Genomic DNA, 23,660 nt, shown 5'->3' with positions numbered 1-23,660 from the left:
AGTGGCAGTGTCATCGATAGTTCAAACAAAAAAACATATATAACATTCCAAAATTTTAAACAAATAATACATACAGAAAATATATAATTACCACAATTCCCAGCCCAAAAAAAAAAAAAAAAAACAGGCAACAACATTCAGCTCTCTCCATTATAAAACCATTCATCAAGCTTATATGCCTATTGAGTTACATTTCATTTCATAACACTGTCACTTTTATTTCCGAAGTTCCAACGTAAACAGAAAGCTCTCAACTTTTTTCTCTAATCTATGTTATGGAAACCCGGGAGAAGGGAAGTAACGAATCCGATAACAATCATCTGAATCTCCTTCACGATTCCCCACATCCGATTTCCTCTTTCGGGTTCTGCCAAATTCTCGTCCCCAACAGCTTCATCGCCCGCCCGGTTCTCATTCTCATTCTCAGCCCCGCCCGGTACTTCTGCCAAGTGTCGCAACACAATCAAATGCTATATACAATTGCCCATTGTGTTTTGTCGGGTTTGGTTGAATCTACGAAACTTAGTAAATAAGAATGATAAGGTTTTACTTTTACCTTCAGGGAAAGCATCGTCTCTGAGTCCGGGCCTCACAGGCGGGCCCGCATTCTCGGGCCTCACAGCGGGTCTGGGCTGATGCGGTGGGACCGCCGCTCTGTGCATGCCTTGCGAAAGCCATCTCACCAATGGCGTCAGAGCTCCGGTTTGATATCTGCAACAATAACATATTTAGCTATTTAGGGTAATTATGGGCTTTTAATTATTCAGAATTTAGGTTAATTAGTTTTGCAATTAGGGTTTAATTGTGTAAATTAATTATTCCAAAACTGTTATTTGACCTAACTATGAATAGGTCTCTTAATTTTCTTGTTAATGAAGTAGCCTCCATGCAAATAACTTATCTCTATGAAAACGAGAAGAGATTAGTTTCGGTAGAGATTATTATTCTTGAGCGAATATTAATATATTCGAGTATTCTTGATTGCCGACATTAAAATCACTCACGAAAACCGAATCCCGGGCCGTCTTCAGAGACGCTTGTGAGAGTGTTCGAACTTTGTTTCGTTGACGAATCTCATATCGGATACTGTCAAGAGTATGGCAACTAAAATTCAGAGAGACCATAGGCTCTCTAAATGAAACGCCACTTCTCTAATAACACTCTCGTATCTATAGACTAATACAACCTCTAATTACATGTCCTACATTTCTAATTAATCCGTATCCCATAACTTTTCACTTGTACCGAGAATCCTTGCAGATAAAAAAAAAAAAACAAAAGGAATCGACCACTTACAGATACACGAGCGAAGCGAAGAACACAAGCACGGCGAGGCTTTGCTTTGACCCGTCTTGGTTGAACAAGAAGACCATGGCAGTGAGCTTGATAATGAGCAAAATGTCGAGCTGAAACGCAATCTGAAACCTTCTTACGACCACGACTTGTCTTTGTTGAGGCCCGGCTTGTTGGTTTGGACGTTGTTGTTGACCTTCTTGACCATGTTCCTCACCCGTGGCCGAGGCCTCTGTACTTGTTCGCCTGTGAATAGGAACCACAAGCACACAAGTTTTTAAAATAAAATTAAAAACTGTTTTCATACTATACCAACATTACACCGTGAAGTGAGAAAAACGACATATTATCTGTTGCTAAACAATTGAACTCGGACGAAAGAACGCGGTCAATTCTCCAAAGAGACAATACGAGAAAGCTTTTACTTATAGTTAACTTAAAAAAGAATTAGCCAACACCAGTATTCGATCATTATTCAAAACACTGTTTGAGAGAGAATATTAATTTTTACACTGTTTTTTGGTTTCGGACTGTTTTGACTGGACGAATAGAATCATCTAGACACAAAAAGTATCATGCTCATACAAAAATAAAATATTTTTTAGCATAGAAAACCAGCCATCTAATGAAGAAAAACAGAATCACTCGACATTCATAGATGAAAAGAGAGACAAAAACTTCAGCTATTTTTGTTGCTCAAACATTAAAATGGGTTGAAAGAACGCAAACATGTTTCCAAAAAAAAAAAAAAAAAATTACGAGCAAGCGTACTTATAGTGAACTTAAAAGAATTCAGAAACCAGACTCAAAATCAGCCAAAAACACTGATTGATCGTAACCCAAAACATTGTTCCCTGAGAGGAGAAAAAACATTCAAATTTAACACCCTTTTTCTGAATTTAAACTGTTTTGTCTCAGACAGATAAAATAATCAAACAAACACACAAAATCACTTAACATAGAAAACCAGCTATCTAATGACGAAAAGTCGATAACTCTGACGATCACAGACATATAGAGAAAAAAAAAAGTCTTACGTGGGTACATTGTAAGTAAGAGGAATAAGATTATTCGTCGGAAATCCGACCACGGGACCAGAATAAGGATAAACAGGGACGGCATAGAGCCCCGCTCCACGGTTTCCATGTTCCTGATTTTGATGTGCGTTTACAAGCGTCGGATACATTATCGGAAATATCTGAAAATCACTGTTCGTAAGAGTTCCCGAAAATACCGGAACCTGAAAAGCCACAAAGGGGGGAAAAAAATCAATATAACTTATCAAGGAAAAAAAAAACCATAATTTTTTCCAGCTTTCGGAGTCTCAGAAACATTTTCTTCGATATATTATTTTAAATGATTGCTTAAACATTTAAAACCTGGGCTTAGCAATCGCAGAAATGAAGCTCACATTTCTCAAGCTTGCGACAATTTTCGAACATCCAAAATTCGATGAAATTTCACATCGAATCACGAATTAATGGATTAAGCGATGACAGAATTAATAGTATTTCTGCAGAGTACCGTTATATCTTGTTGATTCAGTGGAGATATATATCTAGAAACGGAAAATTCATGAAAACCCTAACAGATCAAAAACTATTAGAGAGAGAGAGAGAGAGAGAGAAGAAACCTGCGGTGGATCGGAGGGTTTTTGCAACGAAGGAGAAGGAGACGAAGAAAGTTTCTCCGAAGTGGACGACGTGGTTTGAGGTTGTTCCGCCATTGGAGAGGACTGGAAAGAGCTCTCTCTGATCAGCAAACTATTTTCTTCCCATTTCTTTATAATACGTTTTACTGCGTTGTATTTTCGTGGCTTCTCCAATTACATTGCGCCACGTGTCTCAAATCCTATTATATTAAAGCTGTTCCCCGATTGAGCTCTCTCTAATTTTTCCCTTCAAAATTTCCGGTTGAGCATGGTATATTTATGCCCCTACACCTTAATTTGTAAGTTATATGTTTTTTTTTTTTAATTATCAATTGTATACAATATACCTTTTTCATTAGGCTTTTTTTTTATTACTACATATTAGTTAAATTTAATAAAATATTATATTATTGCATCTATATAACTTTCTATGCAACACTGACCGACCTATTAATCTTATATTTTCATATTTAACTAATTTATCATTATTATTTTTTTGATAGAATAGAAAAAGACATTCACAAGTACGGTATAATTTCATATGATCATTTGATCTAATATAAATTATAAAATAAACTCTATAGCATTCTGACTAAATATGTTAGTTAATTTTCATCGATAAAACTGGTCATATTGAATCCTACGGGACCTCATTTCCCTTATTATTGGTACGAGAAATGAAAAAAAAACAATATTATGAAATTTGGTACCGAGACTTTTGTCCTAGAACCATCCGGGAAATGAGACGGAATTGAGATCCTCGTTTAACACCATTTAATACTATATTTTTAAAATTATATTTTTTTAATTGAAAATATAAGAATTTTTTTAAATGCATTCATGATTAAAAAAATGAAAAAAAAAATAATATGAGAAATATGGGAATCCCAGAACCGCGAAATATGGCACCGGAATACCCGATACCGTGGAAAATGATTCCGAGATTTCCCGATACCGGTTTTTACGGTTTCAGAAGTCCCATTTCTTGCAAAATATGAGACGAGAGCAGAGAATCCCATTTCCCAAATTCCATATGATCGGCTTTACATATGTCCTTCCAAAATATAATTTTTTTTTTCGAAGACCTCGTTAAAAGCTCGCTATGAGGGTAAAGTTATTTTTATTTTCTATCTTTCAAGTAGTAGTTTTGGTTTCAATCTAGTACAACAATTACACTTCAAATGATTACAACACCAAATATCGATTCATTAAACAATCACAATAAAAAAAATCACAATAATTGTGCCAACAACAATAACATCGATGCAATAAGCTTTCTTTCCGGCGAGCGGTAAAGCAAAAGCTCATAAACTCAAATACATATCAGACCAACTTATCGGCGCTTAAATACCAAAGTTTAGACGAATATAGATCGACCCGGCAAATAAACAACACGGCAGCGACATAATTGAGAAAGAAAGAAGTAAAGCCAATAAATAAATAAATAAATAAAAAAGAAAATGATTATAAAGTACATTGGAGAAACGGGTATAGTAGGTTTGTGAGAGGACTCTCTGTACGTCCCGGCTCGGCCGCTTTCAAAGCTTCACAGCTCGATTTCAGTCACTCTCGCCGGTTCTTTATTTCCCGTTCACTTTCTCGAGCCTCAAGCGAACTGTTAAGGCCAAGCGTGCCTGCAATTTTGTCAATCCACCCAATCAAGAACGTTAATTTTTGTTTTGAAAACCGAGCGTGTTTCAATCATGTCCATAAATCCAAACCAAATTCGCAATCGACAACATGGAAAATGGTGTGATAACGATAACACGAGTCTGAGATTATCTGAGACGAGAGAGACGTGGAAACTCACACCAAAGACGAACCAGGCCGACCAAGTGGCGAATCATATCATCCTTTACCATTCTCCGGCGAATCACCCGAGTCTTCTTTATTATCTCCTTCCTCGTCCGTGATGTTCATCTCGATCTCGCCAATTCCATCGTCCTCGTCATCGTCCTCGTTGTCCGATGATAACGAGTCCTCGACCATTTTCCCATCTGCAATTCGCGACACAAAATTGATTCAGATTCCAAAACTCGGGAATAACCCGAATTTCGATAAGAGACTATTACTTATCCAATCCTCCTGAAATCGATTAACAATCTGAAACCTATTCGATTACTATATATATAGTCCATCTCCCAATTCGAGCATTGTGATCAATTTCAGCGAATTAGATAAACAAACCATGAAATGAAACCCTAACCAATCTGCCTTAGTTACGCAATAATCACAACAGCAATTCCACAAATTTCGATAAAGACGATTGCTTTGACAGCCTTAGCGTGATTTTTCTTATATTACTTTCATACAAATGTGATATATAATATAAAGACGGTTCTCTAGGTTCAACCTCGTCACTCAATTCAACGAATTACGTGAACTTACCTTGAAACCCTAACCAATCAGCCTCAATTACGCAAATCGCAAAATCGATTCCACGAAATTCAACTCAAACATTGTAATCAATCCCTAATCGAATTCGGCGGGTATGAGAAACCCTAACTCACCGGTGGAGAATCGGAAACCGACGGGGTCGCGGCGGTGGTCGGGGAGGTTATCGGCGAGGCCGGTGAGGAGGTCGGCGAGGTTATTCCGGCGACTTCGCGGCGGAACCCAGAAGGAGGCGCCGGGGCGGAAGGGGAGCCAATCGGGGGTGGCCTTCTGGACCATGAGGCGCTGAACGACGTCGTCGAGCCTCTTCAGAGCCGAAGCCTCTTCCGAAGACGAAGACGCCGACGAAGACGGAGAAGAGAGGTCGATCTCGATGATTCCGTCGTTGGCAAAGATGGTGGAGTAGCGGCGGCGGAGGAGGGTGGATCGTCGGAGGAGAGGAACCACTCTCATCGCCATTCTCGGATCGATCGATGAATTTGGGAATGTTTTGGATTAGGTCGGTCGTTTGATATTTGTTTTGCTTAGCACTCTCTTTGATATATTCTTTTAACATTATTAAATAAATAAATAAAAAAACAAACAAATAAAAAAAGTTTTTTTTTACCAAGGGTAAATTTTTGACTTATACCTATGGAGTACTTTTTTATTATTAAATTGTTAAGTGAGAATTTTAGCGAGCTAGTCTAAATGAGCTATCTGTTGAACCGATTTCTCGATTCAAGCAATCAATACGATTATTATAGGAATAATGTGGAATTCGTATATTTATTTAAGGGAAAAAGTCTCAGAATTCCGTTATAAAGAAATAGATCGAAAAATGGAGATCAAAACACTATGAATGAATCGAAAATATAAGATGCGAAAGGAACCTTACTTCTTTATTAAGTTGAGAACTGACGAAAACAAAACAAAAGCCTTATCGAACTGGAAACTATAAGATAATTGAAGAGAATACAAAATGAGGTAATCTAGAGAAATTCGGAGAGAATTCAGTAGTCCTCGTTGGTGGAGCTGAAGGGTCTATTTATAGCTCGTCTCCGTCCTCCTTCTTTGTCAAGCTTGCTTCACGTGTACGGTCGAGGTCGGTCTTCGCCTCGTCGTTCCCGGAGCTCGTCCCCTTTTTCAAGGGATTTTGACCGCTTCCCTTGGATGACTGGAGTTTGAACCTTCTTTGGGCGGGATAATCCTTCGAGGACGAATCGTGTATCGGCTTTGGGCTTTGATTTGGGCCGCTCTGCTTGCTTGGGCCCAGCTGGTGTTCGCCCATAGGCGTGGGTTGCCTTTCCCTCGCCTTGGGCCAAGCTCGTTCTGAGCCTTGTCCGGTCCAGTTCGTCTTGGGCCGTGGGGAGACGATCTCTGCTCCTACACTATCTCCTTGAAAATGTAATTATTAAAAATAAAACTAGGAGAAAATTTTAAACTTTTATTTTAAAAGTTGAATAATTTTCTTATTGAATGTTTTTATATGCAAGTAACACATTCTATTTGACGTAATGAATACTTTTAGTACGTTTTAGAATTTTCCTTATAATTTAACGTTATATTCCACTCGCTACTCCAATTAAAAATTATTCATTTAATTTTTAAGATTTACACCTTATTTGGTTGGCTCTCATCTATTTTTTTTTAAATCATCAAAGGTGAAGAATGTGACTCTGTATCTTCTTCAGATGATTTCGGATGTGGTTGGATGCCGAATCAAGACCATATCTTTGGAGATTTCTAAGCTCAAGTTGGAGGAGCTGTATCTAGTGACAACAGTGAATTTGCTATAGGACACAATAAATTACACTCAAGCATTGAAGATCTGGGATATCATGACTAGCGGAGAGATTCATAAATAAAAAAAAAACAACTAGATGGATCTTATAAAGACTACACTATCTGGGATATTAGACTTTGCAACGAAAGCGATTGGATGATATGCTTCGTAATAATTTTGTCGTCTTACTATGTCGTATATTCTAATGCATTACATTTACTATATTTCTTATGTGGGCCAAGTTTCTCTGGATGCGAGCAAAGGCCTGTGTGTCTATGCCCAAGACTATAAACCCAATGTCTAATTGACATTGGAAAATAAACCGGTCCGAGTGTCAGATTATCTCCCAACGTCTTGTACACTTTTACCTTCTCACAGGTCCTTGGAATCCCCTTGAGATAATTAGATATCTCGGCCAATGAATAAGCTCATATATCTATTTATACATTTGTTACTCCTTGCTATCTCATATATCTATTTGTACGTTTGTTACTCCTTCCTATTTCTTATGCAGTAACAATATGGGACTCATCTTTTACTTCAGAAATAATGTGTAGATTATTTACGAAATACAAATTACAAAACATACATATGATCATCATATATAAGAAAATTGATGAAGAAGAAAAAAGATGGATATTTATCCTATGTTTTGTTGTCGGTGAAAATCGGACAATGTCGAAGACTTGGGGCTGGTCGACCCAAGGCTGGACCAATTGACCGCGCCCGAGCCGGGTTTGTAGAAACTTGAAAGTCACGAATTTCTTCCTCTAGCTCAAGAACGTTCTTCGTTCGTCGCGGAGACCTGCGAGGATGAAGAAGAAGAAAATGAGCTAGAAGGGCGCATAGTCGGTGCCTATGGCGCGCGCTTCGACGCTCAACATTAGTCTGTTTTCTATGAGTGAGGTGGGGGCGCTATTATTCGTAGAGAATATTTGAGAGAATCGAGTTCGGTCAGAGCGAAAGCAAGTGCGGAAGGTCCTCAGCAGGGTTTCAAGACTCTGGAATTGAGTAATTGTGTTAAGAGAGAATGGTATACCTTTTTTCCTCTGAGGAGAGAGGTATTTCTAGTGGTTGGAGGGCTGAAAAGAACCTCAAAATTCGGATTGGGCGAAGGCAGCGCGCATGCCTGGCCGTGGCGTGGCGCGCCGGATGCTAGGTGCGACGCGCCATGGAGCTTTTTGCTCTTTTCTTCATTTTTCCTCGGCTTTCTTCGCGGGCTCGTCTTGGATGGACTATTTACCCTTCATGGGCTTCTATTGGACTTCTTGTGGACCTTATTTGGGTTTTGGCATGGAATGCTTTGCAAGTCACAAAGAATTTAATATTTCTGAAAACGGCCGATAACATGTGTATTTTAGACATTAAACTCGAATATGTACAATGTATTCCATTTGTCTTTTTCTATTGGAAATAAGAGATGCAGTAAGGTGATGATACATGCAAATTTAATAACCTCAAACTTAAGGGTTGATGCAAGAGAAAAAAATGAAAGTTACGGGTATGTAAATTAACAAAAGTTCATTTAATTTCGGTGACATATTAAATTTGTTTTATAAAAAAATTTAATGGAACACCATTTAAACACCCTCTATCTTAAAATTTTAATCGAGTTATCTAAATAATAAGAAAATCATTTATACCAAAGCAAGACGCATGAGCCGTACTATAAAGATGTAGGCATAAGTTAAATTATTTTTTTTAGTATTTTAATATAAAAACTATAATTTTAATTGGCTCATTTGGCTATTTTAAACGGTTTCTTATTCTTCTAACATCCAAAAATATAAGTATAAATAATATTAATACGGTTTTATTTTGAAATTCAAAACTATTTAATTTTCAAATCAATCAATAAATTTATAATTTATTTTAAGAATTAAATAATTATTGCTTAAATATCCATCAAATTTGTGAAATTATTGATCTATTACTTTATCATAAGTTTAAAAATTAAATTTGCACCTCATTTTGTTGGTGCGCATCAACTATTTATTTGTCTATCTCTTACAAAGAATCATAATTATATTCATTTTAAGCATTCAGTATCGACCTCGGGTTATTGTTTGGAACGCAATATGCGTTGGTTAAGGATGATATTTTGATTAAAAATATATTTTTTTGATTGATTTCATAACTTAAATTAACCTACAATTGATTTAAGTATAATTTTGGTTAAAATTTACCTTGCGCTTTTTAACTGGTTAATTCTCAGTTAACCAAGATTTTAAAATTTTTTAATTACAAATTAATACAATATATTACTTATCAACTTAAAGTAAGTTATTTCGTTTTAATAAATAGTAAATTTAACTATTTAATTAATTTAATTTACTGCGGACTGGTGGACTGTTTTTTTAATAAAATAAAATCTTGACCTATTTTCTGAAAGATCATCCATTCCAAAGAAAATCTCGAAACTATTGAAGTCAGGTCAAACACACAAAAACCCCACTCATATTTGCTAGGGAAAAACTCCCAACAACATTTTTTTTTCATGGACATATTTTGCCTACACAAATAACTTAAGGAGCGTAAAATTGAAAGTTAGGACTACTGTGATAACGGCGGCGTTCCATCCGAGCTCTCTCTTTGCGCTTCCGTTTTTGGCATTCGCGCTCGTGGGACCGCCCCCGGCTGCGTCAAGAAAATGAAAATCATAGAATATTATTTAGATCACAAAAATAAATACTCATGATAATCATTCTATCTAAATTATTGGTGTAAATGTGATGGTACCGGTGTGAGTTGGAGCCGGGGAAGCAGCGGCAGCGGTGTGATTAGACCCTCCTCCTCCGCCCTCCAACTGATAAAACACTTGCGCCTCCGCCGACTTCGGGTCCATTTTCAGAAGCTCTGCAAATGAAAATCATTAAAAATTATTAAAGTTTCTCTTTTCAATTATTTTAATCATAGTTATTTTAATCTGAGTTAGATGATCTGACCCAGCATTTGTTGCATTATGAGGTAAAACAAAAAACAGAAAGTATCAAACCATGTGTACAAATTGTTTACATCCATAATGAAAAAAAAAAACGTAATGCTAATAATTAAACAAAATAACTATAATAAAAAGAAAGGAGCTAACGATTTTGCTTGGTTACATTTTCTAATATATATATATATATATATATATATATATATATATATATATATATATAATGTTCACTTTATAAAACAAAAATAATATCTATACATATAAAACAAAAATTAAAGGTGAAAGTTCACTTTATAATGTTATTTTTCTATGCATATAAAACAAAAATTAAAGGTAAAAGTTCACTTTATTATTTTTATGAGCGGTAGGCATATATGCTCATTTTAAGTTTATTTCTTAAATAATATCTATTTTAGCTAAGATTTTTTTAAGGAAAAAAAAAATGACTTGAAACATATCATTCTAATAAAATAAAATAAAATAAAATAAAGGTTTTACACCTACGCAACGGTGGGCCCCACCAACCTGTGAGGTGAGGCACACTTATACGTGAGATGCGTGTTGACGCCGTGCAATACTCATTAAAAAGAACTAAAAAGAACTAACAACAACAAAAAATGTTGCGAATAAAGTAAAAAATATTTTTACACGCGTATTTGAAAGAAGTAAAATAGATTTTTACCGGGGCATTTGGAGACGTTGGCGGGTGAGTGGCAGAGGGAAGGGAGAGAGAGGGCGAGGGTGACATTAATTTGGAGGCCCAAGTCGGGATCGTCTCTATCTCTGACGATCACACACAAACACTTCTTGTTGTTCTTCATTAGCGTCTTGAGCCCCGTGCAACAATCCGGTGTGGGCGCCCTCGCCTTTCCTCCCACGTACGGCAGACACGTGGCCAATCCAGCCAAATCTTCCGCGCAATCCTCTCGGTCCTTGGCCGGATCCGCCGCAACCATGACCATGCTACACACAATCATCATCATCACTATCATCATATTTGAGACTCACTTGCTCACTAACACTATACAAGACTATACAAGACTAGTGAGCTTATTATATGTGTCAAAAGTGTGGATTGTTTGTTGTGAGTGGATCATAAAGCGGCTCTCATTCCTTACCAACCAATTTCCACTCAAATATATATATGCTATAAATATCCCGTGATTACGTCATGCTGTTGCAACTTCTGGCGTCATCTTTTGTCGCCAATGTTTTATTTTTATTTCAGATTTTTTTGTGGAACTCAGATTTACATGCTTTGTTGAGTTTATTTTGTATGTGATATATATATACACTAAGATTTCGAGTTTTGACTTGTACGGTGTTCTTCAATGAGGCCATCGTTTCTAGGGAAACTTTTTTTTTTTTTTCATTTTTTTTTCATACGTATTGTATATTTGATCAATTTTATTTTCGTATTGACACAAAATTAATTTTGGTCTCAGATACAAATAAATATAGTAAAAGATCGGAATTTTTTTTTTTCCTTTGTTAGGACGTATGTATTATGTTAGCATATTGCTGTAAACAAAATACTATTTTAGTGGACTTAGGCCCAAGTCTGGTAATTTAGGTTTTATATTAATTTAAGTTTGTACAAAAAAATCAAGAAAGCAAAAGTCTTTCTTACCATAGTAAAAAAAAAATGATGATGATGTCCATAATGTTGGACAATGAGAAAATTGATCTTTAATCTTCGTTCTATCTTGGGTCCGGAGGTCAACCAGGTAATATGATCACTCAGATGTTTATTTTCGAGCTTTCTTATGTGATTTTCTGATGGATATTCCCATCATTTCTGAACGATTTTTTTTTCTTTCTAGTGCCTAATTGTTCATGACAACAAATGTTACAAACATTTGTTACACTGAGAGATCCATTTAGCATAGAGAGTGCTAGTAAAAATCCTAGACCAAATTTTCTCTAAAAAATAGATGAATCTATTACATAGAGAAGTAAAAATGCGGCAAAATGCTCCCTAAACTTTTGAAAATTGCAATTTAATTTTAGCTCAAATTTTTATGATTTTTTTGTAAATTTGCTCCCGTAATTATTTTTTTCAAATTCACCCCCTAATTAGAATTCCAAGCTACGCCACATGACATGTAATAGTTCTAGCGACTATCTATGTCGAGATTTTTCATAGTGGGTTGATCAGGTCCATAATTATTATTTATTTTGATGATAACAGTTGAGTTTGTAACTTCCTGTTATTTTTTGTGGTAAATGTGGAGGTAGGATTCGACCATTTAAGTCATTCAGTTGGACCCAAGCCCAAGTAAGAAATAAACACTAAAGATTGTTTCAGTTCAATCCGCTTCATCAGCCATTTGTAGGCCTTCACCTCGGCTCAGGCCCAGCTCGTTAAAGACAATTTTCAGTTCCACACTCTTGACCAAGTCCAACTCTCTACGTAGTCGGTCCGTCCAGCCTTCTTGCTGTCGCTAACTCAAGTCAGCGCGCATACAGCTCCTTAATCACCTACAACTCGGCCACGTGTCCTCCAGATCGACGACTAAGATGAGCTGACCTTCACCTATAAATAGATCTACTTCAGCTTGAAAAATAGATCTACTGTTTGGTAAATCTTCAATAAAAGCATCATTTTCGATTTATTCGTCTGTTATGTTTGACCCCTCTTTATTATTTTGCTACTTACACAATTAAACTCAACTCTATCCTGACAAATTCTCGAGATCCACATAAATATAAACAAAACGAAAAAACTAAATATAATTTATAGTTTTGTGATTGTTGAGGAACCGATTCCAATGTCAACATCAACCATTGATTTCGTGGTTTCGATGGTCATTGGTGGGATATCATGACAACTATCTTCATATTTTGAGTAGTTTTATCAACAAAAAAATTTCTCCGTTTTTTAATTGCTTGAGGGTTTATACCTTATAACGTTGTTCGTTTCTCTATTAATAGTACTCAAGCCTCGTGCTCAAACTTTATTGGATTGGCATTTTGAGCTCTAGTCTAGCATTCTCAAATAGATTGGCTTTTGTTATACGCGCTCTCTCTCGCGCGCACACACATATAATATATATATATATATATATATATATATATATACATATACATGCACGAAGCTAGGTTGAACCCCCCCCCCCCCCCCCCCCCCCCCCCCCCCCCCCCCTTCACCCACTTTTCATTTTATTTTTACAATTTTTTACCCTTAAAATTTATAAATTAGCCCCCCCTAAATTTTTTTTTACAAATTAACCCCCCTAAAGTGAAATCCTGGCTTCGTCCCTATATATATATATATATCACATTTCTCGATCAATAGTTCAAAACCTCTAACAATTTTGCACCCTTTTTTTTTTGCTTACTCTTGTGTGAATTTCCTTTAACGCGACAAATTATCTCATTGTCAATAACAGGCTATCACTGTGCGCTTCGAGTCTCTAATCCTCCATTTAGCGAAACTATTTTGTAACTGTCTCGATCGTGTCATGTTTCTCAAAACTCATTGGATCGAGTAGACAATACTCATCTTATCTCTAAGCACAAATTGATCTTTTTTTTTAAACAAGCACATGATGCTTTAAAATAAAATCATGTGCTTGTTGAGTTACTAATCTCTGGTCGAAGTCAAGTCTTTCATAGTAATTAATAATAATGATTATATTAATCAAAATAAGAATAATAATAATAATAATAATAATAAAGCGTAGTTTTTTAAAGTCAATGATAATAATAATAGTAATAATAATAATAAAGAATATAGTAGTATACAACTTGTGGCTAGTCTTTAGTGATATATAAAAGCTCACATCCTATACATGGATAATGAGTAATCGTCGCTATTTATTCTGATCCTATATTGGATTCTGAGTTCTTGAATTGTAAAACTAGGAACAAAGAAGAAGATAAAAAGAAAAGAAATAGAAGAAGAAACTTTTTTTTTCTGAGATTTGTTGATTTGTTTGATGTAAAACAAAAGTGACCGAAAAGGTCAATACTTATACAAAGAATATGGCCACGCGTACATCCACGTAGACTAAATCAGCTTATACAAATACTGAGCTTAAAAAAAAAAAAAAAAAAAACGACTTGTCATCTTAGTAAAATTATTATTTAACATGTCGTGAAATTATTATTTAACATGTGTTGGAAGAAAGATATAAATTTTCATCATTTTTTAATAAATAAAAAATAACAAGTGTTATATGTCTTCTACTTTCTACTTTCTAGTGTGTTTTTCTTTTCTTGGCTAATTATTATAGGGTAGTGTAGCAAAATAACCAAAACGAAAGAGAGAGAAAATGACGAATTTGTTAATAAATAAATATAAATCAGACTTTAATTATTACCACATAAGTCATTTGGATATATCCTTAAAAATTATCAAACGCATACTAGATTCAAAATCACATGTTTAAAGTGACTTAATTAGTTACAAATCTCATTATTATATGTGATTACCCTATACATCAGGATCTCTGCTCGTAATTATTGAATTTTGAATTATTGTCTCTAAGCTCATTTGCCGCATCTCGTGTAGGGTGTAATGGACTTTTCCCTAAAAATTATCTTAAAAAAATAAAGAAAAAAGTACAATAAAAGCTGTCATAAAAAAAAACGAAAATTTGACTAAAAATATTAACACTTACATATAAGATATATACTCCATAATAAACAGAAAAATAGAAAAATAGTCTATTTAAACGTTTGACATTCTTAAATAGCTAACATTTGATAAATCTTGGATAAATAGCTGTAAATAATGGCGTGACCTAATATATGAAAATCACTATTTATTTAAGATTTACGTCTGTAAATACATGAAAACAACTATTTACGTAAGATTTATCAAACGTTGACTATTTAACAATATCAAACGTTTAAGTTGGCTATTTTCCTAATAGACCCATAAATAAATACATGTAAGGCAAAAAAAATTTAATTATATTATATATATATATATATTTTAATTTATCTATATTGTTATTCGACAAACCTTAACTATTTGATAAATTTATTAACTTCAATCAGTTAATTATTTTGCTAAGAGGCCAAAATTCATATGAATGGTATCGTATGGAGTGGAATGGGCTACGATGGCAAAACAAAACATGAAATGAAAGCCTTTATAATAAAAGTCTTATCGGATTAGTTCATGATCATCTGGTGCCAAAAGTTTGAAGAAATTAGCAACAAAGTCAACGTTTTATTAGCCATTAATTTACACGTTTACCTAGAGGTGGAGCTAGGATGTAACATGGAGAAATTAATGCATGTAATAATTTAAAACAAAGAAGTAAATAAAATAATGTCAAATAGAATGTGGGAAGGCCATGCATGCATGCATGTTATTAGCTATATATATAAAGCAAAGGTCATTCTGAGATGTGAGTCACACAAAGAGAAGCTCATAAAAATGGGATATCCAAAAGCTTCTCTGAAAATAGTTGTGTTTTATTCATTGTTGTTGGTGAGTCTCTCAGTCTCTGAGGCAGCCAAAGCCAAACCAAAACCAATTCCATATTCCCAACCTTTCAACCGAACCTCCTTTCCCAGGGGCTTTGTTTTTGGTGCTGGCACAGCCGCTTATCAGGTTAATTATACAAATATTTATAAGAAATTGCGCAATTTTTTTTCTTTGTTTTTGTTAAGAGCTTTCACGTGAATAAAAAAAAAAAAAGTTAAGCTACAACGAAAAATTAATAACTCCTTAAAAAAAGATAAAAAATAAATTATAGACACAATTATAATAATACAACAAGAATAATGAATTATCAGTTCGGATATAAATACACAATCTTGAATATAATTTTTGTTTAAAAACATGTCATAAAATAGTTTTTGGGTATGCTTTCAGTCTGAAGGAGCAGCGTTTCAAGATGGAAAGGGACGCAATATTTGGGACATTTTCACAAGGCAGCAATCAGGTCTCTCTCTCTCTCTCTCTCTCTCTCTCTCTCTCTCTGTTATACTCACAAACTATTATTTTTTTTTAATTTTCAAAAAATAAAATAAAAATCAGTGTGCCACTTTTTTCTGTCCGTGTGTCACATTATTTTGTTTCAGTAAGAAAATAGTCAATTTAAATGTTTGACATTGCTAAATAGCTAACGTTTGATAAATCTTAGATAAATGACCACTTTCATACGTAAATCTTTAAGTAATTGTTACTTTCATATATCAAACGTTGACTATTTACTTAAAATTTACGTATGAAAGTGGTTATTTACCTAAGATTTACTAAATGTTGGCTATTTAACAATGCCAAACGTTTAATTGACTATTTTCCTAATTTTCTGTTTGTTTTACACAATTGACTAATTATTTATTGCATGTTGATGTTGGTACATTTCGAGGTTTATGAATCTTTCTTTATGTATGTTTGAATTATATTATATTCAAGCTATAATATATATGTTCGTATTAATTTTTTTTTCTTCTGGTTTTACAGGAAAAATTGCTGACAGGAGTAACGGTGATATAGCTGATGATTTTTATCATCGTTATAAGGTATAACAATGCTAGCTTTCATTCAAACAGTCCGCTAAGTCGACATTTTCTATCCGATCACCCAGATTATGGATTTTTTTTTCCCTACGGAATCATCTATTCCATCTAGATTCCGTCAAAAAATAAAAAAAATTTAAATTTATAAAATAGCCATTATAAGAAGGAAAAAAAAAATCAATAGCTTATTTTTTATGATTTGATCTCTAAAATAAAAAAAATTCAACTCCGAGATAATAAAAAAAATTAAATGGACAAAATACACATTAATATGTTTCCGGTTTTTCTTTTTGGCACTCTAGCCTACTAGTCATTTTGAAACGTTGTAATTTCAATATAGCCAACGTTTTGAAAGTTCTAAAAAAATAGCCAACACATATTAATATTTTATCTAAATGCCCTTAAGTATTTATTTTCAGAAATAAAAAGGAAAGTAATTACATTTCCACAAATTAAGGAATCATTTAGTACCTAATAAAGATAATCAAATATTTTATAAAATTTTTTAAAAAATCGCAAAACTTTAGCCGACGATTTGAGAAAAAAGTGGGATAATTTTTTTTTTTTTTCCTGAAAATAAAGTAACTTGATAATTAATATCACAACTAATTATTAACGATAATTAACATAAATTAACTGACGATTTAGCACCTAAAAATCTGAAATCTTACTAAAATCAAGACATATTAACAATAATTAACACAAATTAACCCTGACGATTGAGAAAATCTGAAATTATACAAAAACAAGACATATTAGCGTTAAGTAACAAAAAATTAATGATGGTTTAAAAGCTAAAAATATGAAACAATACAAAAACAAGGCATATTAACGTTTATTAACAGAATTTTATTACCGATTTAGAGAGGGAAAGACATGAGCGAGAGGGAGAGAGTCCACATAGTGAATCCAATTAACAATATTATGACCAATTACTAATTAAACGCGATTTAAAAGAAAAAAAATTCAAAATTGTTTTCGATGATCTTTGCGCCGATCTTCGAACACTAACCCTAGCCCTGATTCTTCGGTTATGAGTCCTATAGCAAGCACTCCACGGAAAATAACAAAAAATCAAAAGCCCGAATTTTCCAAACTTGGATTGGATAAAAACACTGTTATGGAGTCCAAAACGGCGGAATTTGGCTAAAATCATTGAAGGCTAGCTCGTGATAAAGTCACAAGGTTGTTTTTGTTGACCTGTTTCCACTAAAATATTTCTACTTATTTGCGAAATTTCGACTTCGTTCATGTTCTGCAGCAGAGAAAGAAAAACTATTTGGGAGAGAGAGGAGAGAAATTCGAAAAAAGAGATAAATAGGAGAGAGAAATTGAGAACCTATTAATTAGTGGGATTGAATAATAATTTGGATATCTTTAATTTCGAAAATTTTATTTTATTAATTAATAAAAATAAGGGTAATAAGGGTACAAAAAAACTTGTCATGTCAGAAAAAAAAATGTTAGTTAAAATGAATTTCACACGTTTCAAGTGTTTTAGTTGGTTACAATTTTTTTTTTATTGATTTATTCATTATCATTAAAATGTGAATCCTTCAGGAAGACATTCAATTGATGAAGAAAGTTGGATTGGACTCCTTCAGGTTCTCCATATCCTGGTCAAGAGTGTTGCCCAGTAAATCCCTTTTCTCGCCAGTATTTATTATATAAGTTTCATAGACATTGTATAATACATTGAAAAAACTATGTATTTTGAAAATATTTATTGGTTGTTAGTTTGATTAAAATATGATAAGTTCGTCTATAATTCCTCAAATACCTTCATGAAAATATATTCCATACACCCTCCTCCTTTTTAATTACATTTTACCTTTAATATCATGTGCTTTTAAGTCCTATTACAATTATCTATTTATTGTCAAACTATCCTTATATTTTATAAATGTTATAAATATTATGATGATCAATATTTTTATTTTTCTATTCCGTGTTAATTTACCAAAATAGATAGCAAGAGTATGATTGTGATATATTTGAAAATGTGGCTGTATGAAAATATGTGACTAAATCCAGGCGATATAATAAGTAATATTATCTTGTCATATTTTTATATACTCGTAGTTAGAATTTGTGGATGATACGGCATTATAATTATTTTTGTTACATCGTGAAGTTAAAAATTCGTACATCTTATTTTTATTTCAGAGGGAAAGCTCAAAGGAGGCGTTAATCGACGAGGTGTTAAATTCTACAATGACCTCATCAACGAACTTCTTAAAAATGGTAAATAGACAAATTAAGTAGTTATGTACAAAAAGAGAGAAAATAGAAAGGAGATAATTATTGCCTTTCACTTTATTATTTTTATAAGCGTTTAGTTCCTATACCTTTTATTTTAGCATTTTCATAATTTACGTATAAAATTCATTAGAGTTCTTAATTCTTATACTTCTTTTACCAAGTACTAATTATAAAACTAGAAACATATATTGTAAAGGATAAATACTCTTTTTTTATTATTATTAATAAACACTCATTTTATTACGTTGCATGGTACAAATTCTGTGTAAATTTTATTTTCTTTTAACATTAACGTATATTTTGAGTTTTGTTTTAATGTAATATTGATAATGATCAATCTATGACCAATAAATTAGGAATCAAGCCCTTCGTCACATTATTTCATTTTGATACACCACAAGCACTTGAAGATGAGTACAAGAGTTGGTTGAACCCTAAAATAGTGTAAGTCCAAATTCTTATCTTGTATGCTACTCATTTAGGGCCTTCAGAGAAAAAAAAATCAATAAATGATAATTAAGTTATTTATTTATTATAATAAACATGAACAGGAATGATTTTCATGACTACGCCGATTTTTGTTTCAAAACATTCGGCGATCGGGTCAAGCATTGGGTAACTCTTAATGAACCGAATGGATTCTCAATGAATGGATATAATTTTGGAAGTTTCGCGCCCGGTCGATGCTCGAGCTACGTCGGAAATTGCACGGCCGGTAATTCAGCCACCGAACCCTACATCGTGGCCCACAATCTTCTTCTTTCTCATGCAAGTGCTGTGAAATTGTATAGAGAAAAGTACAAGGTTAGTTTGAAAAAATTAATCTTTTTTTTTATTATTATTAAAAAAACCTAAAGTGTGGAATTGCTGAGGGATTATTATATAAACATAGCTAAATTGAAGGTTTTTTTTTTTTCCATTATCCAGTTAGTAAGCTTTTTTTTTTCTTTATGACTATCATTGTCAATAAAAACAGTTTTTTCATGACATACTTCTCATTAAATTTATTTTGCATTGACATGTGTTGTCATGATAAAAGTGGAAAAAAATCTTGCAAATGGATAATCAGGAAAACTTTCCATGTATTCATACTTTTGAAATAATCCCATTAACTAGTTACTAATGAGTATATAATGAATTATTTGCAGCCATACCAAAAAGGGCAAATTGGTATCACAATAGTGACCCATTGGTTTGAACCAAAAACCAAATCAGCAGCTAGTATCAAAGCCGCCAGTAGAGCTCTTGATTTCTTCTTTGGATGGTGAGATTCTAAACCAAATCAGGGGTCAAAATGAAAACATTTCGAATTTTTTTTGGTAATTCCAATAAATAAATAAAATTCATGCTTGAATATAGAATTCCGTCAAAATTCTAACTATATTTTCATACCCAAATTAATGTGACATTTCCATTAAATTGAACAATCGGTCAATTATCATCTCCAACTATAGTCTTCTTCAACTAAATAATATATAAGAAAATATATGTTGATATTATTAACCAACTATTTATACAATAAATTACGAAATATATTAATATTTTGATTCCTATAGGTTTGCTCATCCTGTGACGTACGGTCACTACCCAAAATCCATGCAATTGGCGGTTGGAAATCGACTCCCAAAGTTCACAAAAAAAGAGTCGGTTTTGCTAAAAGGCTCAATGGACTTCCTCGGCTTGAATTACTACACCACTAACTACGCAAGCCCTGCTCCGTTGACTTCCACTCCCAATAAGAGTTTGACCGTTGACCGATCCACAGATCTCACCAGTACGTCCATATTAATTACGTACAAATACAAGTATTAAATTTGATTTTTTTTTTTTCGTTTCATTTACTAATTAGTAATCACAAATAACTAATTTGCAGCTGACAAAAATGGAGTTCCCATTGGCACCCCGGTCTGTCTCTTTTTCTCTATATAGACTAGGTTTTTTTTTATGTGAATATTAAGAGGATATCATTAATTCATATACTTCGTATTATATTTAGTATATGATATATATATTTCTGCGTTGACCATATATATATACAGACTGCGTTGAGCTGGCTGTTCATCTATCCGAAGGGATTTTGGCAGCTATTGACCCACATCAAAGCCAAATACAATAACCCAATCATTTACATAACAGAAAATGGTAGAGCGATCAGTCAATTCATCTATATGTTCTAATTATTATTTATTTAAGAGAAGTCTGTAAAATATTATTTATTGGTCAATAAATTTTGTTTTTAAAATTTTTAAATACATGACTCATTGAACAATAAAAAAAAATGTGAATACCAAACTGATTTTTTACCAAATTATATGAGTTACGAGTCATATTTTTTTAATGAATTTGTATTTTCTAGCTTAATTATTTGGTTGGTTTTTGCAGGACTTGCTGATAAAGGATCATTGTCAGTGAAAGAAGGAACAAAAGACGGTCTGAGGATAAGATATCACCATGGCCATCTCTCATATCTTCTCAAAGCTGTCAAGTACGTTAAACATTATTGCATGTTTAAACATTGAGTATAAGTAATGGTTGTGATAATTTTTATTTTTTTTTTATATTTTTACAGGGATGGTGTGAGAGTGAGAGGATATTATCTCTGGACATTTTGGGATGACTTCGAATGGGACGCCGGTTACACAGTCCGGTTCGGCATCGTTTACATTGACTACAAAAACAACCTTAAAAGACACCTCAAAGCCTCCGCGATTTGGTTCAAGAAGTTCCTTCTCAATTAGACCGAAATAAAATAATGAAATTAAGAACATGGTTTTTTTTTTTTGTCAAATAAATTAAAGACTAGCTGTGTCAACTTGATCTAATGAATATTGCTCAAAATAAAAAATTCTACTTCTGTCCTTGTTGGTAAATTCTCAAAATAAATAAAAATTGTACTACGAGTTTCGTTCCAATTCTATTAAAGTTGTGATATTGTTGATTATTCAAAAAAATGAAATGAAATTCTTTATACTCAGAGGCAAAATGTCACAAAATAATTGTGGAAAAACAACGAGTGTGACAAGATGTATATATACACAATATGAAGTATAAACAATGCGCAAAATAGTAAAGAATCAAACAATTGTAAATTTAGTTCGATGCAATGTCGTTTACGTCTGAAGGGTTTGGCCCAGTGGAAAAGAAACTCACTAATAAATAGTACGCAATGCTCTTATATGAATGATCGCCGGTTTAAAGACAATTTTCCTATTATTACCCGTGATTTCCAACTCAGACTCATATGAACTTGAGAACCCCTCACTTCCATTCGAACACTCACCCAAGTGTTTATTTCTCTCGATTACAAACAAAGTGAACAATACTCACGAATTACAGACATGATCTATTTCACTCACAAATAAGCAGATGTAATAAGACATAGATATATACCACTACTAAAAAAATGACCATTAAAGACTGTCTATAACAGCCGTTGTTGGTCAACAAGTAGAGGATATCATTGAATGTCGATGAGAAGTTCATCCAGAGTACCTAACAACAGAGTCGGAGGAACTTCCCGCAAGGAAATTAATCAACAAATTATTGGAGCATTAGAAAAGTCTGATCATAGTTTGTGTTTGTTTCCTCTTTTGTACAGTTTTTCTCTTGTGTGTCGTTTATTAGTTTTGTGTTTTAGAAAGTTAGTATGTCATTTAGTCTGGTTCAAAAGCTGTATATAAGCTGAATGTCTTGCTCACTTTTCATTGGAATCGAATAAAACATTTTTCCTCTGATTAATTCAAGAACAGAGACTGTTTTTTCCCAATTCGATTTCATCTCTATCAAACCTAGAATTGCAATATGGTATCAGAGCAAATCTTCAGCGGTCTCTGAGTTTTCCGATTTCCAATCTCATTTTCTTCTCGATTTCAAGCTTTCTTCTTGTTGCTATGATGTCGGATAATGAAGCTTCATCGACGGAGATGACTCGCCCGGTCCAGAGCGATTTTCTCCAAGATTTCTGATATTAGGTTTTCGTTTCGCCCCAATTATGAGATTCGTCTCTTGTTCATCGTCTCTTCAATGGCGATTCAAGAAACGTCGACGGAGATTGGATTGGCGAAGCCTATTCTCAGTCCGATTCTAGGTTTGTATTTCTCTCATTTCTTGATCGCTGTTTCCGATTCCTTTCCCATCCTTCTATGGCAGAATCCGGTGATTTGTCGACGGAGAGCTCTTTCTCTCGATCTGGTGAAGACACGAGACGATGCTCCATTCTCTCGATCCGATGTGGGAACGAGACGGAGCTCCAATCTCGATGTCTAGGCGGATCTTTACTATCGCAGGAAATCTCGAAGCTGCTCGGTGGAGGCAATTACGTCTCGTGGTCACAGTGAAAAAAGTTTATGACGCTGTGTTCAGGATCAAAACCATCGTCGGCCACAACCTCAGCCCCGTACCATGGCTCATTTTCCTTTCAGAATCCTTATTCGGCGATTCAAGCCGTGTTGATGCGATTAGATTATTCTCCGGTGTGTCCTGCCGTGTCGAGCCATCAATAATCTATCTCCAGGCGAGTCACGCCATGTTAATGCGATCAAGATTTAGTTAGCCGAGCTCACCTGCAAAGCCGCTGCGATTCGTCAACAATGTCAGTCCAACAATCTCTCTCACAAGCCCCGAAGTCCAGACTTTTCCGGTTGTGTCAATCGCGGTCTGTTTTTGTGGGCAAGGGAGGGAGGGAATCACTGCCGCAGCGGTAAAGAGAGTGCGGGAATTCGCGTCGTTCATAGCGCTGATCGTCTCTTCAAAAGGGCAGTTCGTGGAGTTGTACTATAATTGCTCTCAGTTTTCCAAGATGCTTTTCTATTTTTCTCATGTTCGAGAAGAGTGACAACTTAATCGGAGTGGAGATTCTTGGCTATTTTAGTCTA

General features: G+C 34.1%; 4 protein-coding genes across 4 annotated transcripts; 1 reads left to right on the top strand and 3 right to left on the bottom strand.

Moving 5' to 3' along the window:
* Positions 1-20: 20 nt before the first annotated feature.
* Positions 21-3,184, bottom strand: LOC149394666 (uncharacterized). Its single transcript, XM_089615341.1, has 5 exons — positions 2,927-3,184; positions 2,331-2,533; positions 1,297-1,539; positions 557-711; positions 21-442 (listed from the first exon to the last, which is right to left on the bottom strand). The coding sequence occupies exons 1-5, from the start codon at positions 3,017-3,019 to the stop codon at positions 264-266; spliced, it is 873 nt and encodes a 290-aa protein (XP_089471467.1). The 5' UTR covers positions 3,020-3,184; the 3' UTR covers positions 21-263.
* A 1,064-nt stretch (positions 3,185-4,248) lies between these two features.
* LOC149394665 (uncharacterized) lies at positions 4,249-5,878 on the bottom strand. The gene is made up of 3 exons (XM_089615344.1): positions 5,455-5,878; positions 4,755-4,941; positions 4,249-4,578 (listed from the first exon to the last, which is right to left on the bottom strand). The coding sequence occupies exons 1-2, from the start codon at positions 5,795-5,797 to the stop codon at positions 4,793-4,795; spliced, it is 492 nt and encodes a 163-aa protein (XP_089471470.1). The 5' UTR covers positions 5,798-5,878; the 3' UTR covers positions 4,249-4,578; positions 4,755-4,792.
* A 3,589-nt stretch (positions 5,879-9,467) lies between these two features.
* LOC149394664 (non-specific lipid transfer protein GPI-anchored 14-like) lies at positions 9,468-11,093 on the bottom strand. The gene is made up of 3 exons (XM_089615342.1): positions 10,724-11,093; positions 9,843-9,959; positions 9,468-9,740 (listed from the first exon to the last, which is right to left on the bottom strand). Exons 1-3 carry the CDS (start codon positions 11,034-11,036, stop codon positions 9,616-9,618), a joined length of 555 nt encoding a protein of 184 aa, XP_089471468.1. The 5' UTR covers positions 11,037-11,093; the 3' UTR covers positions 9,468-9,615.
* Positions 11,094-15,420: 4,327 nt separating this feature from the next.
* On the top strand, positions 15,421-21,844 carry LOC149394663 (vicianin hydrolase-like). Its single transcript, XM_089615997.1, has 13 exons — positions 15,421-15,610; positions 15,875-15,944; positions 16,469-16,527; positions 18,085-18,160; positions 18,691-18,768; positions 19,143-19,230; positions 19,338-19,590; positions 19,935-20,050; positions 20,343-20,560; positions 20,660-20,691; positions 20,826-20,928; positions 21,169-21,271; positions 21,356-21,844. The coding sequence occupies exons 1-13, from the start codon at positions 15,434-15,436 to the stop codon at positions 21,522-21,524; spliced, it is 1,542 nt and encodes a 513-aa protein (XP_089472123.1). The 5' UTR covers positions 15,421-15,433; the 3' UTR covers positions 21,525-21,844.
* Positions 21,845-23,660: the final 1,816 nt, after the last annotated feature.

Source organism: Urtica dioica, chromosome 5 (genome assembly GCF_054948205.1).
Source record: "Urtica dioica subsp. dioica isolate 48M chromosome 5, U.dioica_male_clone48M_v1_H2, whole genome shotgun sequence".
NCBI classification, from domain to species: Eukaryota; Viridiplantae; Streptophyta; class Magnoliopsida; order Rosales; family Urticaceae; genus Urtica; species Urtica dioica.
This window is presented reverse-complemented; position numbering and strand designations above follow the sequence as displayed.

Coding starts and splice junctions, on each gene's coding strand:
- LOC149394664 (XM_089615342.1), bottom strand. CDS start 11,036: ATGATGATAGTGATGATGATGATTGTGTGTAGCATGGTCATGGTTGCG. Junction 9,960..10,723: donor CAACGTCTCCAAATGCCCCG/GTAAAAATCTAT, acceptor TTTCATTTGCAG/AGCTTCTGAAAATGGACCCG. Junction 9,741..9,842: donor CCCGGCTCCAACTCACACCG/GTACCATCACAT, acceptor TTCTTGACGCAG/CCGGGGGCGGTCCCACGAGC.
- LOC149394663 (XM_089615997.1), top strand. CDS start 15,434: ATGGGATATCCAAAAGCTTCTCTGAAAATAGTTGTGTTTTATTCATTG. Junction 19,591..19,934: donor TGTATAGAGAAAAGTACAAG/GTTAGTTTGAAA, acceptor AATTATTTGCAG/CCATACCAAAAAGGGCAAAT. Junction 20,051..20,342: donor CTTGATTTCTTCTTTGGATG/GTGAGATTCTAA, acceptor TGATTCCTATAG/GTTTGCTCATCCTGTGACGT.
- LOC149394666 (XM_089615341.1), bottom strand. CDS start 3,019: ATGGCGGAACAACCTCAAACCACGTCGTCCACTTCGGAGAAACTTTCT. Junction 2,534..2,926: donor AACCCTCCGATCCACCGCAG/GTTTCTTCTCTC, acceptor GTGGCTTTTCAG/GTTCCGGTATTTTCGGGAAC. Junction 712..1,296: donor TTCGCTTCGCTCGTGTATCT/GTAAGTGGTCGA, acceptor TTATTGTTGCAG/ATATCAAACCGGAGCTCTGA.
- LOC149394665 (XM_089615344.1), bottom strand. CDS start 5,797: ATGGCGATGAGAGTGGTTCCTCTCCTCCGACGATCCACCCTCCTCCGC. Junction 4,942..5,454: donor CGGTTTCCGATTCTCCACCG/GTGAGTTAGGGT, acceptor CGCGAATTGCAG/ATGGGAAAATGGTCGAGGAC.